This window comes from Corvus hawaiiensis, chromosome 14 (assembly GCF_020740725.1).
Source record: "Corvus hawaiiensis isolate bCorHaw1 chromosome 14, bCorHaw1.pri.cur, whole genome shotgun sequence".
Taxonomy (NCBI): domain Eukaryota; kingdom Metazoa; phylum Chordata; class Aves; order Passeriformes; family Corvidae; genus Corvus; species Corvus hawaiiensis.
In genome coordinates this window covers 18,460,890-18,475,190 of record NC_063226.1, presented here as the reverse complement: position 1 = coordinate 18,475,190, position 14,301 = coordinate 18,460,890, and the positions used below count along the sequence as shown (strand labels likewise).

Sequence of the window (14,301 nt, the reverse complement as noted above, 5' to 3'; positions counted from 1 at the left end):
ATGCAGTAATATCATAATTTCTTGCCTTAAGGGCTCAGCCTGAGTGCTGGTGACATGCCAGGACCTCATCAATAGACTGCTGCATTTTTAGAAGAGGTGCATGTGGTGGGCCAGCTCAGCCTTTTGCTCAAAAATATGGGAAAAATCACTTCCATTATGCAGGCCAAAACATACATAGACAGCTGCTTTACACAAAATGGAAAGAAATACAGAGAAGTGAGGTGAAATCTCTAGAAAGCTCTTGAATAGGTTGTAAGACAAATATCCCAGTGTAACACATTTGTTTAAATTATGAATGTTTCCAGGATTGGGTCAATTAACTCCGAATTTACTTTTTTGTTCTACTTCCTTTCCCATTCATCACTTGAATTGATATCGTTAAATTCTACTCAGCAAATTATGATCTTACTCTCTCTATCCAATTCACATGACATATTCCTTGAAATTCTGGTTCTAGGGTTGTCCATTATTCATTAAAATACCCTCATAAGTTAGTTCACTTCCCTGAGACCTAGCAGTGAGGGTAGCAATAAGTTCCTACTTTGTGTTTTATCAGCACATGCTGGGAAACAGGCTCTGATGTGATTCATCTGCTTGCATGGAAATTAAATGAAAATTACATAGATGGAAGAGGGGCCACATGCCAATTGTTCTGCCTTGTACTATTTTGCACACTGCCTCATTGACAAAATACAATCTTTTCCTGAATGGACAATTTATAAGAGAAACAGAATGGATCCTTACTGGCTATTCTGCCAAAATTGTCATTAAAGATGCTAATAGCATGTGGGGAATTTGTGCATGAGCCTGTCATGGAGCCTAGGCTGTGATTAAAAATACGTGCTATGCCAAAATTTTGTTTTCATGCATTAATTTCAAATATATATGCCATTTTTCCAGTCTCCCTGTTTTCTGGTTGTAATAAGTTTTATTGTTGGAAAAGTTTACTATTCCTGCAGGCAGTCTGATAAGCACAGTGACATCAGCGGGTTCAGTGAGTGAATCTCTCCTCCAAGATGCTGTCTTGCTTCCTAGATGAAAAAGGTTCAGGACTAGAAAGTTCAATGAGTAATATACAAACATGAAGTGTTCCTCTATCAGCTCTTAGGTGTGAGATTTGATGGGCAAGGCAGGATGGTTGATAAGGCTCTGTTGATTCATGGTTGTTTTTTTGGGTGGTTTGATTTCCATTCCTGTTGACATATTGGTGAGAGCCTCACTTCTCCAGCTGTGCAGCAGTTATCAGGACAGACCAGTTGTTATTCTGACCAACACCTCTCCATCTTCTGATGTGTAATTTGTTTTGCAATGTGTTTATTTTTGGTAAGTTTTGGGCGTTTCACTTGTTTTTATAAACGTCTATTTCCATCCTCAATCAGAGGCAGCAGCTGTATGGAAAGGTCTCAGTGTTGTTGAGATATGGAAATTGTATGACAGGCTTTTACCATACCTATTTGGCACCCACTGGGATGCAGGAGACTGGAAATGCGTGTCTGACATCCATGAATATTGATGGCTGGTTCTGGGAGGCAGCAGAGCTCTGCCCTTCTGTCTGCACGTTTGCTCTGAATGGTAATTACTTCTTGCTCCACTATTTAAATTTTGGGTTTGTTGGGTAAAATTTTGAATTTGCCAGTTGGACTTCTGTTGATTTTTTCTGGTCAGTCAATTTGAAAATAACAGAGAGAGAGAGATTGCATTTTAGCACAGGAGAAGCCAAGAGCAGTGACTCTCTTGTTCAAATCTAGCTGGCTGTGTCCATCGAAGAAGCGCAGCAGCAGAACAAGGTTAATTGATTGATATACCACAGCAAGCTGATGTTGACAAGCATGAATACAGGAAAAACAGCTTTCAAGATTAAGTCCTTTAAATATACTTTTTGCACCTTACTTTATATACTTTCCATAATGATTTTTCCAAGCTTTTTCTAGTCCATATTCAGATAGGTGCTTCTTGTATCTTGGGAGTAGCTAATTATGCTACAGCACTCATATTATTCATTTGTATTTGTGAAATTTAAGAAAACATTTAGAATTTTAGAATATCCTATGAGTTGGAAAGGACCCATGAGGATCATTGAGTCCAACCCCTGGCTTGCACAGGACATCCCAACAATCCCACCATGTGCCTAAGGACATTGTCCAAATGCTCCTTGAGCTCTCTCAGGCTTGGGGCTGTGCTTATTTCCTTGGGCAGCATGTTCCAGTGCCCAACCACCCTCTGGGTTAAGAATTTTTTCCTAATATCCAACCTAACTCTGCCCTGACTCAGCTTCAGGCCGTTCCCTCAGGTCCGGTCTCTGGTCACCAGAGAAGAGATCAGTGTCTGCCCCTCCTCTTCCCCTCATGAGGAAGCTGCAGACCCCAGCAAGGTCTGTCCTCAGTCTCCCCTTCTTGTGGCACCCAAAACTGTCCCCAGCACTTGGGGTCAGGCCTCCCTGGTGAGAGCAGAGTGGGACAATGCCCTCCCTTGACTGGCTGGCGATGCTGTGCCTGATGAACAGCACCTATTCTATTCTGTTTTGCTGGATTACTATGTTAACACATTATTTTATTATTGTAGTTATCACTGGGTTTGATTTGTAATCAAGTGCAAGATTACACTGTAATAATAGTGTAACCATGATAATAAAATAATGTTGCACTTGATTACAAAGCAAAAACAAGCCTATCAAAACCCCCAATGGTATAACTTAACTAAATATAATTTCTTTAGTTTCCTTTACCACCTCATGAGACCACTATAATTTTCTGGGTAATAGTATTCTTTCTAATATATCAGCACGCCCACGCTTCATTTATCCATGTTAAATTAAACTTCTACTTCATGTTAATGGAACTTACAATAGGCCTACAATTTCTGCAAAACTCAAAGGAGTACAACTGTACCCAGAGGGCGGTCACATGTTAAGTTTCACTTTCTCTGATGTTACCCACCAGAAGTAGGGCCCACATGCTAAAACACTGTTATGGGAAAGGGGATCACTTGCCCTGCCCTGCTGTTTTCAACACAGACCTTCTCAGGATTCAAAACTGTGTATTTGCATTTGTCAGAGACAGCCAGGATTGTTGTTTCTGCCTGTTTGTTTTCTTTTTGGATGAGGAGTATCACCTGAATTTCTGGATATGAGGATGGAGGTACATGTGTTAGCTTAGTCTGACATGTTTCTAAATCTTTGGAAGTGTAATAAAAGCTGTGCTGAGTTGACTCTTATGTGTCCTCATGCAATGGTTTGACAAAAATTGGGCATTTTATAGGCTGTAAACGCTGTGGTAGAGAACCACCATAATCTCGGCTTAAATCACATTCCAACTTCAAGTCTTTTGTGGTAGACTCAGGGAAGTGAGCAGTTTTAATTAGTAACAAGTTGTGCACAAAATGCTTGCAGTAATGCAAATCCTTAACATCGTATTATGTGGTTTTACAAGTTGGATTGTCACACTAACTGACAAATCTGTTGCTCAGAGGAAAGGGGCGATTTAAAATCGTGTTTCATTAGGCTGGTTGGGGTGTAGCAGCTGTGCTGTGAGGGCTGGGGGTGAGCAGGGTTGCAGGAGCCCTGTGCTTCTCAAGACAGACAATGCAGCTTCATTCACGGGCAGCCTTCCCAGACCCCTGCTTTCCCAGGGTTGCTTTGAATGCTTGTGACAGGGTGACGTGCCCTGTTCAGAGCAAGGGGGCTTGGGACAAGGCAGCCTTCTCTGAGCATCATATCCAGATGGGAGGTTGATTCCCAGCCGGTCTGAATGAAAAATCCTACAGGAGAGCCAGGAATTGAGTCTCTGATCTGTAGCACTGGCTGCTCCTGGGTTGAAGACAGAGTCATCCTGCAGGCCTTGACAGGTGCAAGGGGAAGCACTGCAACATGCCAGGGTGAAGGCTGCAGGCCTTCTTCCCTCCAAGGCATAATGCAGAGACATCCCCAGACTGTGATTCTGTCCATAGTCCCCACTGAGGTGTTGGATTAAACACGAGCCTTTAATGTTTGTACTTCTTTGCCACCACAGAAAGGGAGCAGGTTGCAGCAGGGGCTCTCTGCTCACACACCCATGTCCTGTGGGTGCCTGGGCTGTCTAGGAAAGCCTCTTGTGCTGCTGAGAGAAGTGAGCTTCCTGGCAGGCTTATCAGCCAATAAAGCTTTCAGACCTCATCTTCTTGTGGAAAATTATTTTCCAGGCCTGTGAAAGAAGCCTCCAGGGTTTCCATGGTGTGGCAAAATGAGGAAACATCTAAGTATTATGGGAAAACAGGGAAGTGGGGAAGGACAGCTAGGTAACTGAGGTTGACTTCAAACTTTGGAACACTGTGCTGGCAGATAAAGGCTACTGAAATTATATTTTTCAAGTATTGTGCAAGATTTGAGAAGAGGTCAAGTAGTTAAATAGCTTGGTCGAGTTTAGCTGCACTTGTTTAGCTCCTCTCTTACTGAGGAATACATCTTATTCCTCAGTTAAAAGACAATTGTCAGCAAAATTCCTCCAAAGTTTTAGTCTGGGTCACACCACATATCAAGAACCCTAATGGATAACTGGGTGCATTTCTGGTTGCAAACTGAGCATATTTTGCATACTTGCATGGTGCAACAGGTTATTCCTATAGAGTATAGAACTGATTAGCAATACATGCATTTTCTAGATTGCTGTTAGAGTTCTTTAATTAAATCTCTGTCTCTTGTTTGCATACAAGATGAATTGCCCTCCACTCCTGTTTCAGGGAATGACCATGATCCTTCATTCTGCTGCCTTTTAATTTGGGCAGGTTGCACATGCACAGATTTTTATGTTGAGTTGGCACATGGTGATCAACAAACTCCTAGAGAAGTGACACTTGCTCACATGCTCACACACTTCCTTGGGATTACTGCACATGGAACAGTGTTCATGAGCAAATTATTCCCTTGAGACAGCCCCTGAAGGTGCTGTTTCCAGTGTGCTGACCTCAAGTCTGATGTTTCTGCTGTAGTGAGAAGTGTGTCTGTTCCCAGTCCGGAGCAGTCTGGGCACAGGGGCAGAAATGCTTTGCAAGTGGGAAGTGTGCACCTCAGGTATGCAGTGACAGCAGGACAGTAGATGGCACTCAAGGATGAGGGCCAGAATTTCTAGGCTTCTTAGCAGCCCCCAGATAACTGCTTTTGGCAGTGGCTTCTGTGGAGCACTCTCACACTGGCATTCCCACCTGTATAATCACATAGAATCAGAGATGCCCATTGCCTTGGAAGGAGCTAAACATGGACTGTGTTTTGCAAATCCTGCTCTGAGAAATATCAGGAATGAAAATAATTATCTCTAAGCATGACCAAAATATAGCTTGTTTCCTTTGGTTGAAGTGGTTTCTTGCCAGTATCAGTCTCACAAGTGCTTGTAATGGCTTCTGACCTCATCAGACAGCAAACCGTGCCTCACGCTGGCATGAAGTGCATCCAGACCACTAACCCACTGTCCCTAATTGAAAAGCTGATTCACTGAACTCCTCCAATGTCCCTAAATTCCCCAAAGCTCTTGAGTGTGGGTTGCACTTGGCTTTGGCATGGGACTGGTGCAGGTGCACGGCTGAGCTGAATGGTGGCCAAAACGAGGATCACATCCTGGGCACATCAAGCAGCCTGCAGCAAGAGGGAGGCAAAACCTCACATCATGCTTTATATCCCAAGCCATAGGGGAAAAAATACAGAGTGTGCATGTCAGGTATAGCAGACCAAACATCTGCACCTGTATGCTCAAAGCCAACACTGCTGGTTTGCAGAACATGGTTTACAGTGAGTGTAAATTCTTATCAAATTTGTCATCTTCCTGTAATGTTTAATAAAAACCTTGGCTAGTTAAAATGACTGACCTGTATTCTCTGAATAAGGAACCCTTTATATTAAAAGAAGAAAATCCTTATTTTATCTCTTTGTGAAATCAGGTATTTTATCCTGATTTGGAGGCCAGTTTGTCCAGTTGCACTGTCAGGAGGGAGCCCGAGCTGAGAAAGAGGATTAATCCCATGCAGGCTCCAAGGCAGCTGTCAGGATAGCACAGACATCTGAATTGCCACTGAGTTATGCTGAAATAAAACCAAATACCTAAAAAAAATCCTCTCTATGGTTTTGTGTCCTCTCACTAGCCCCAGAGCCCATCCTAGGATTGAGGCATAGTCTAAACTCGATTTGATGTTAGAAACTCTGGGTCCAAGCAGATGGCTTCTTTGTTCCAGCCAAGGTAACTGCTCAGCAGTCAGCTGTAATTGAATAATGCCACATCATTTTAAGTTCTGAATTTTAGTTTCCTCAAATGATCTGTAGGCTTTGGCAGCTCTTTCTTGTGATAATGGATCTTTCTCAATTATATCAAAACTGGGGGAAAACCACCTGTTACGAACACGTTTGTGCACTTTGCTAGGAGACAGACTTTTTGAAAATATTTATATTCTTATGTTTAGAAGGTATTCCTGTGAGATCTGTGTTCACTTGTGGGCTTACTTTCCAGTGTGGTGTGCATTCAACTGTTGCTTTAGTTGTTCAAATAACAGGTGAAGGCTGATCTATGACCTGCATGATGGAAATTGAAGGAGAGGACGCTGTCCTGATGGTGTGCTGACATACAGAACATCAGTAAATAGAAAATGTTTACTGCAATGAATATTTTATTAGACAGTGGTTCCATTTAGATAAATTATTATGAAGGACATGTAGCTCAGAAGTGTGTGAAGAGATCATAGGTCTCGTGGAGTTAAAATGCTGGAAGGAACCGTTTATATGACAACTTGCTGAAACAATTCAATTAATTGTACCATTGCTCCGTTAACTGTCCATATCACTCAATGCAAAAATTCCAGATGCAACTACAGATGCTTAAACTGCGAGCAGAGAACATTATTGAGCCTGGAAATTTTTCCTCTGGCTTCAAACTTAATTTTAGTCTCTGCCAATAAATGAAAATATCAATCTAACACATGGATTTTTGGAATGACAAATCGCACCAGAATAATTTTATATTTCCATAAGAGAAGAGATGCTGACATTGGGATGAAAACAACATTCCCTAGGTTTGCTTCTTAGCAAACATCCCATTTTATTATCAGGGTTGTTTTAAGCATAGTATTTGGAAAGCTGGCTCCTTGCATTTAAAATATTACTTAAATGGTATTCAAGCAGCCTTTCCCTAGCTCAGATAATTATATCTGTTCTAGCTTTAATTTTCCTTCTTTTTTACACATCCTGTCAAGACTGCAAGTCATTGCAATACTGGATAGAAAGGAAAATCTAGCAGTTATTTAAAATTCTTATAACAGCATAGTGAGTGCAATTGTTTAATTTGCAATAAAATACAGTCACATCAATTAATCACTGTAACTTGTGAGATGAGAACCAAAATATCTTTGGAGGCACATTCAGCTCCTCTGGAGTTTCCCTCAGTGAGGGGGGGTTTCCAAAGGAGACCACACCGCTCCGTGCCCATTTCCTGCTGCTCCCTGCCTGAGGGCCACTTGTGCTACATTGACAGCTCCAAGAGTTGAAAAACAAATAGCTCAGAGGAAAACTGAAGCTCAGGAATGGTGTCACAGCCCAGTTGGATGTGATCAGTGGCACAGATCCAAATAAATCCTTTGTGTGGTGTTGCACTATGGCAGAGCAGCATCTTCCACTCGCAGATGTTCTGGCCGAGTGTAGGATGCCAGCCGTGATCTCTCCAACGCTGTGCCTGGACAGAGGGTCACCTCCTTTTCTTACTTGGTGGTCTCCTCCACTCTCTTGGCCATCACATCACCTGAGAGCCCATCCTCTGCTCAGCACCTGCTGGGACACTCAAGCATTTTTGAACTTGCAGCACTGACGAACACAGTCCTCCTCCTAAAAGCCACCATCATTCTTTGTGTGTAACTATGTCCCTGTGCTTGGCTGGGCTAGAACATGTGCTGCTTAAGGGATCCAGATAGCCTTAGGACAGCCTTTTCTTCCTCTAGAAAAATGCAAACTAGAAACTTAAAGGTAAGCTTAATTTCTCATGTAACTTGGTGCCCAGGAGTTCAATATATTGGAAAAACATTAAATTCCACTCCATTGATGATAAAATCAAAAGGATTGGCAGTGCTGCCCTTGAGACTGGTTTTATTTAGCCAGGGGTCTTGGCTGTGTATGCCTGAGCCCCTCTGTGGATGTGCTGGTAAACACTGATGACTGTGGGGAGTCAAGCAAGACGTTCTGTACTTCTTGGGCACAATGGAGATTTTCAGCACCCTTGGGTGTGTGGCTCTCTGAGTGATAGAGGTGCCTCTGAGTCATTTGTCTATGTAAATCTGAGGAAAACAAACTAGCAGAAAAGAGATAACATAGCTTTACACTTCCTGATGTGGTATTTCAGACTAAGAAACGCTTTACTTACTAGGTAAGAGAGAGAGAGAGAAAAGAATCATTTAAATTCTTTCATTCCCTTGGGAATAGTGCAATGCAGTAATGTTAAAACTGTATGTAATTGCTTTCTATTTTTGTAAAGCCTGTGGCAGCTATGAAACTTTAAAGTGAACACTGGAAAGTCTGGTTCATACAAAATTCTTCAGTTTTCAATGGTGCAGCGGGGGTAAAAAGCAGTGGGAAAGAGTAGGCTTTATTCTGCAAATCACAACAGTGGGTTTCCTTGGAATGTATGAAGGAGTCTTCAAAAGCTGCAAAACCTATCAGAAAGTGACAGCTCTGGGGTGTTTTCTGGGTTGCTGTTTGCGTTGGCTGCTGCTGCTGCTCTCAGTTCCAGCAAGGAAACCCAAGCGAGCGCTGTCATTGCACAGGGCACTCAGCTCAGTTTGGAATTCTCAGGGAATCATCTGAACCATTTCCTGATGCCTTTGTGACTGACTTTTCCAAGAGTCAGAGCACTACACAGAACAGTGGGTCAGTGTATGGCCTGCAACAGATCCGTGGCAGCTGCAGGATGATCCAAAAGGTGCTTCAAGCACGCGTGGTGTTGCCATTTTAACTGCTGGGAAATTGTGCTTTGTACTGGGATTTATTCAAACCCCTATGTTTTTTCATTCAATTCATTAAAGTAGTTAGAAGTGAATTGTAAAAACAGTAAATATCAGAAGCCTAAAATGAGAAATATTACATGTATTTTAGTTTCTAGCCAAGCCAATGTACAATGTTAAAAGGGGCTTTTGAACACATAAGCATCTTTAGTACTTATTCTGCACCTGTTAGCTCTGTTTCTTTTATATAAATAATATATATAGTGTGCATATATGTATATGTATGTTAAATGTCATAATGAGGCAAAATATACCCTTTTTCTTCCTGTGTCACTTTGAAGGATGGTTTTTATCCTTCTATCCATCCCAACAGATACTGGCTAAACACAACAAATATGTTCTGAAACCTTTTCCAAATTCCTGTTCATGGTTGGAAAAGAAATGATTGATGCAGATTGTTGTGAGTTTTTTCATGGAAAAACTCTTGAAGATACTGAGATGAATTTTACATAATTCTTCATTTTATTGTGGTGTAAGCAGGTACTGTGTTGCTGTTATTCCAGATTTTTCCTAGGTGTCACACCACATTTTCCCAGGAGATCTCCTGGAGCAGATTGCATTCTAGAAGTACTGAATATGTACAAGTAACAGCCAGTTTAAATTTTTTTTTTCAGTACAGCCATTCTCCTACAATCTGGAGTAATTCTGTTTTACCATTTGACATATTTAATTTTATTTCCATTTGCTGTGTTTTGGATTATTCAGTCACCTCCTGCTATGTAGCTGGTAATTCTGACTCTCATGCACTGAACAGTACAATGCCCCTAACAGTGCTAAGAAACACTTTTTATCCATATGCATAAAACCTCTGACAAAGGTGACTCAGTTTCATAGCTGTCATCTTTCTTGATGGAAAACACAAGAAGTGTAAGGAACTCTTATCTGACAGCAAATTAACTACACACAGAGATGGTCTGTCGCTTTGCCAAAATGCTTTTGAGTTTCTTTATTTTTCTGCCAACGGTTTTTGCTCATCTCAGCTGTTCAGGGACACAGAGCAACTGTGGTTTGCTTTTTCACCCCAGGGAAGGAGATGAAATCCCACCTGGGGATCATGACCCCTGGTTAAATATGAGTGTTTGTCCCATGTGTCCTCTGAGGAACCACATCAACCACAGATTCCATGAGATGCTATTCAGCACTGGAGGCTGAAGCAATATTCTGGAGAAGTTTCCTTCCTGGGTTTTTTACACAATAGTTTTATTCTGACCAGAGCCAGAAGCTAACACTGATCTCAAAGTAATATCACTGCAATAGTCTTCTATACTCTTTTCTCTGTGAATTTGGCCATTGTAAACATCTACCACCCACAAAATATCTGGAGGCACAAAAATCTGTGGTTTGATTACATGCTGGGTAAAGAAATACCAACTTTTGTTCTGATCTGCTGCATTCATCTAATTCCCTTCAGCACTCTCCTATCTGGTCTACCAGCCAATGCATTAAATATATGATTTTAAGGGCTCAGATTAATTCAAGGTACAAAAATCAGAGTTTCTTACAAAGAATTTGGTTTTTTGCTTCCGCAGGTGTTTAGCACTGTTTCATTCTTGAAGCCAGATTTGGACTGAGATGAATGTTTTCCACTGGAAATGCAATTACTACATCTTAGAGGTGCTGGGGTCCAAGAATTCATTTCACTCAGTCATCTGCTCTTCTAAATATAGGGTAATTGCTATTCTTTGTAAATGAAATAAGAGAAAAAAGAACAAATTAGAGAAATGTTATCCTCTGTAATTAGAGTGTTTCTGAGGATAAAATTGTTTTAAAGGTATAACATCGTTAACAGATTTTTTTTAAATCCTTGATTGCATCTTGGCACAGTCACAGGGCACATTTCCTATGTTTCTATACATTTATTCAAAACAGAATTAGAATAAAGCTGTTTTTCTTTTTTTACAAATTACTGGCTTTGTAGGCTGTGTAGGTGTTTTTCAAAGGCACGCACCATGCTTACTTAAAAATAATTACATTTTGAGATAGAATATATATTATGCCCTTCCTATCGAGCTACAGTGATGTGTTACAAGCTGCCACTCTACAGATTTCCAGAGTGACATTTTGTTATTGCAGATCATTTCAGGAAACTTCCTGAGAAAGTAAAATATCTACTCGTACAACTGGCTGTTCAGCTAGAAGTGTAGTGGAGTGCCCTGGGACAGTAAAGACTAACAGGATTTGGCTTTAGGAGAACTCTCATCTCACCTTTATCTTCAAAAACATCCTGGCAGTTGCCTGGGCAGTAGTTCTGAGCAGCATGGCTTGGATCTGTTGGTGTCTGTGGCTCCTGCAGGGCCAGGGCTGACAGCAGGTGATGTCTCCTCTCCTCACACCGCTTTTGCTGCTGATAGCTTTTTGGTTGCGAAGCTGTGCTACTTCACATCAATAGCAGAAGTTGTTCCAGGGGGGAATCAGTCACTGGAAGTGTTTGGATAGCTTGAAGGAAGAAGTAAGAGAGGCTATTCTTCATTCAATAATGCTGAAAAGGTGGTTGCTGTAGAAACCTCTTCCAGGTCTAGCAAATGTCAGGCATCAGACTGTACCCACTGCAGCACCGTGGATCAGACTGGAGTCGCTCCCACGCACAGGAAGCCTGGAGGCCGAGTGTCTTTTTCTGGAGACACTGGAGGTTTCCTGGCCATCTGCCTGATGTGGGGAGTAGCCATCAATGTCACTGTTCCCCTCTGCAGAGGCTGTCTGCAGAGTCATGGTCACGCTGCACAAGCTCCCAGGGACTGCTTGCTCCATCAGGGCACACTCAGGGCCTTTGTGCTCATGGTTCATCTCAGCCTGCAGCACAAAGCTGGCTCTGGCAACTCAGAGGAGAAGTAGGGAGGGATAAAGTGTGCTGAATGTGTTTTAGTGTGGGTTGGCAGAGAAAGCCTGGGGCTGTACAGGAAGCACGGCAACCACTTGTAGGATTTCTGACTTGTTCTTCCCCAGAGCATTCACTGAGGCATCATTAAACACCTGGCAAATCCAAGGTGTGCTTAGCTGCAGCTCTGAGCTCAATTGCAGATTGATGCCAATGATGTCCTCAGCTATTGCAAAGTGTGAAGGTGAGCAGGAGGCAGAGAATTTGATTGTAGTGTTATAAAGGGGCTGAGTCATACTTAATCAAGCTCTATTCATTTGTACAACAGAGGTGCCTTTTAAAGATGCACCAGCCACAAAGTGCTTTACTTAGTTCCCTTTGACAGGGACCTCTTAAATGCTTGCTGCTGTGGATTTCAGTCCACTTACAGTCCATTTAATAGACGTGGTGCAAACTCACTGAAATGAGTGGCTTATCTCCCCAGAGCTGAGGTCTGGCTGTGTGGGTTTGGTGAGTACTTAGCGCTTCATCTGCGTGTTTCCCACTGGTAAAATGAACTAATGTGTCCATCTTGTTCTGCTGTGCTCGTTGTGAAAGGTTCCTGGGCTTCTCTGGGACATTTCATAATAATTTACTCTGGTTCAGTTAATCTCAGGTTTCTGCATGAAGGTATCCTGGGTCTCTCTTGGCTGGGTAATTTGTTTCAAACTATGATTTCTGAGACTAATGTTTCATCCTTTCCATTTGAGATCAGTAGGATGGAGCTGCACTATTCTTAATATAACATTGATTCTGCAGAGTGGTGATTCTGATCCTTGGGTTAAACGTCAAGATTGCTTTAGATATCCATGTTCTGAATGAAGACACAAGAATATCTCATTATTCAACTATTATGAAGTCTCTCATGTTTTCAGCTGCTGTAGATACTCTTGATTTGTTTCAATAAGAAGCCCAGAGCTTGACAGGATGTGTTATTGATCACGCACAATCCATGTTGGACACTGACATGGGGGTGTCATTCACAGATCAATTTTCTCTGAGCTTTGATTTAAATATCAGTGGCACTTGAGGATCTTTCTGGGTCACTTTTATTCTCAAGCTGTACTTCAGCGCTGAGTAAACAGTTTAATAAGTGCAGGCACCCAAATGAGCTGCGTGCCAGCTGCTGTCAGATGTGGCTATCGAGTCTATTCTCTTTGCTAACATAGATTCTGTAAAGAATAACACTACTCTGTCTACCTTCAAAACAGTTTTTGAATTTCAGCCACTCAATCCCAGCTTCTCTGTAAGGAGGAAAGTATCCCTTTGATATCACACACACTGCCTGGGGAGAAAAGGTGAAGTAGTGCCATTTAGCTATGTGTTAGACTGTGCAGAAAAACTGTCTGCTACCTTTCTCCTCAGCAGACAGACATATCAAGGGGGTTTTAGAAAGGATCTGACTGAAGTTAATGCCACAAAGTGCTTTGCAATCTGTGAAAACAATGTGATGAGCAAGTTATAAAGGAATGTAATATTTGATTTTGTAAAGATATGGAAGAAAGGTTAAGAGTGGGGAACAGAGCTGAAGTGGTCACTGCCCTTTAGCCACTGGTCACAGAAACCAGATGTGTGGGAACTGGCTATGGGTTTACGGAGTGTCCAGAGCCAGGAACTGCCTGCAGAGAAGTCCCATGAGAGGTTTCTTTTCCACTCCTCACGCACATGCCCCTTACTGGTGTCACAGAGCTAAAATATCCCAATGGTTTCTCAGAAATGATGGCCTAGCTTCCCAAATTATTTCCTTTCCTTTTTTTCCTTTCATTTCTTTTCTCTCTATGTTTCAGATTATGCTTGGCCTTTGCCTAAACAGTTGTGCCCTATATGGATTTCCCTAGATGTGCTCTTTTCAACTGCATCTATTATGCACCTCTGTGCCATCTCTCTTGATCGGTACGTAGCAATTCGCAATCCCATTGAGCACAGCCGCTTCAATTCCCGCACCAAGGCCATTATGAAAATTGCTGCAGTTTGGACCATATCCATAGGTAAGCAACGTGGCTCACGCTCTTGACTGTGTCTGAATGAATAATAGTGTTACTCCAATTTTCATGTAGGGTTTTTTTTTCTTTTTTAAGAGGATACTCAAATTAATTTAGCTGGCCTGCATGTCGGAATGGAATAACTGATTACTGGGAAATGGAAGCCTTTCCTTGCAGCTGGTCGGAGACCAGAGTGAGCAGTCATTTTTCAGAGCATCACCACTCTCCACGCTGAAGCACTGCTGCTGTGTCCGTATCAATAAGCCAATAACAACAGTAACACAGACAAATAGTGCCCTAAAACTGCTGTGTAAACAAAGAAGGAAACAGCATTAGCAAAGGCTCGGGCAGGAGAACCCAGCCAGCACAAAGCACACGGCTGCACTGCGGTGGCTGCAGTTAAACCCTCTCAAGTCCTGCTAATGGTTTAAGTGGACCAGCACAGAGTTGAAGACAGGCTATAAG

General features: G+C 42.1%; 1 protein-coding gene across 6 annotated transcripts in view; it reads left to right on the top strand.

Moving 5' to 3' along the window:
- HTR2C (5-hydroxytryptamine receptor 2C) overlaps positions 1-14,301 on the top strand; it is a 267,610-nt gene that overhangs the window by 241,662 nt on the left and 11,647 nt on the right. For 5 of the 6 annotated variants that reach the window (XM_048318517.1, XM_048318516.1, XM_048318518.1 and 2 more), the window contains one exon: positions 13,642-13,842. The exons of the other annotated variant lie outside the window; for it this stretch is intronic. In XM_048318517.1, coding sequence (XP_048174474.1) covers positions 13,642-13,842 — 201 coding nt within the window. The remainder of the gene's footprint in view (positions 1-13,641; positions 13,843-14,301) is intronic. 6 annotated transcript variants of the gene reach the window in all.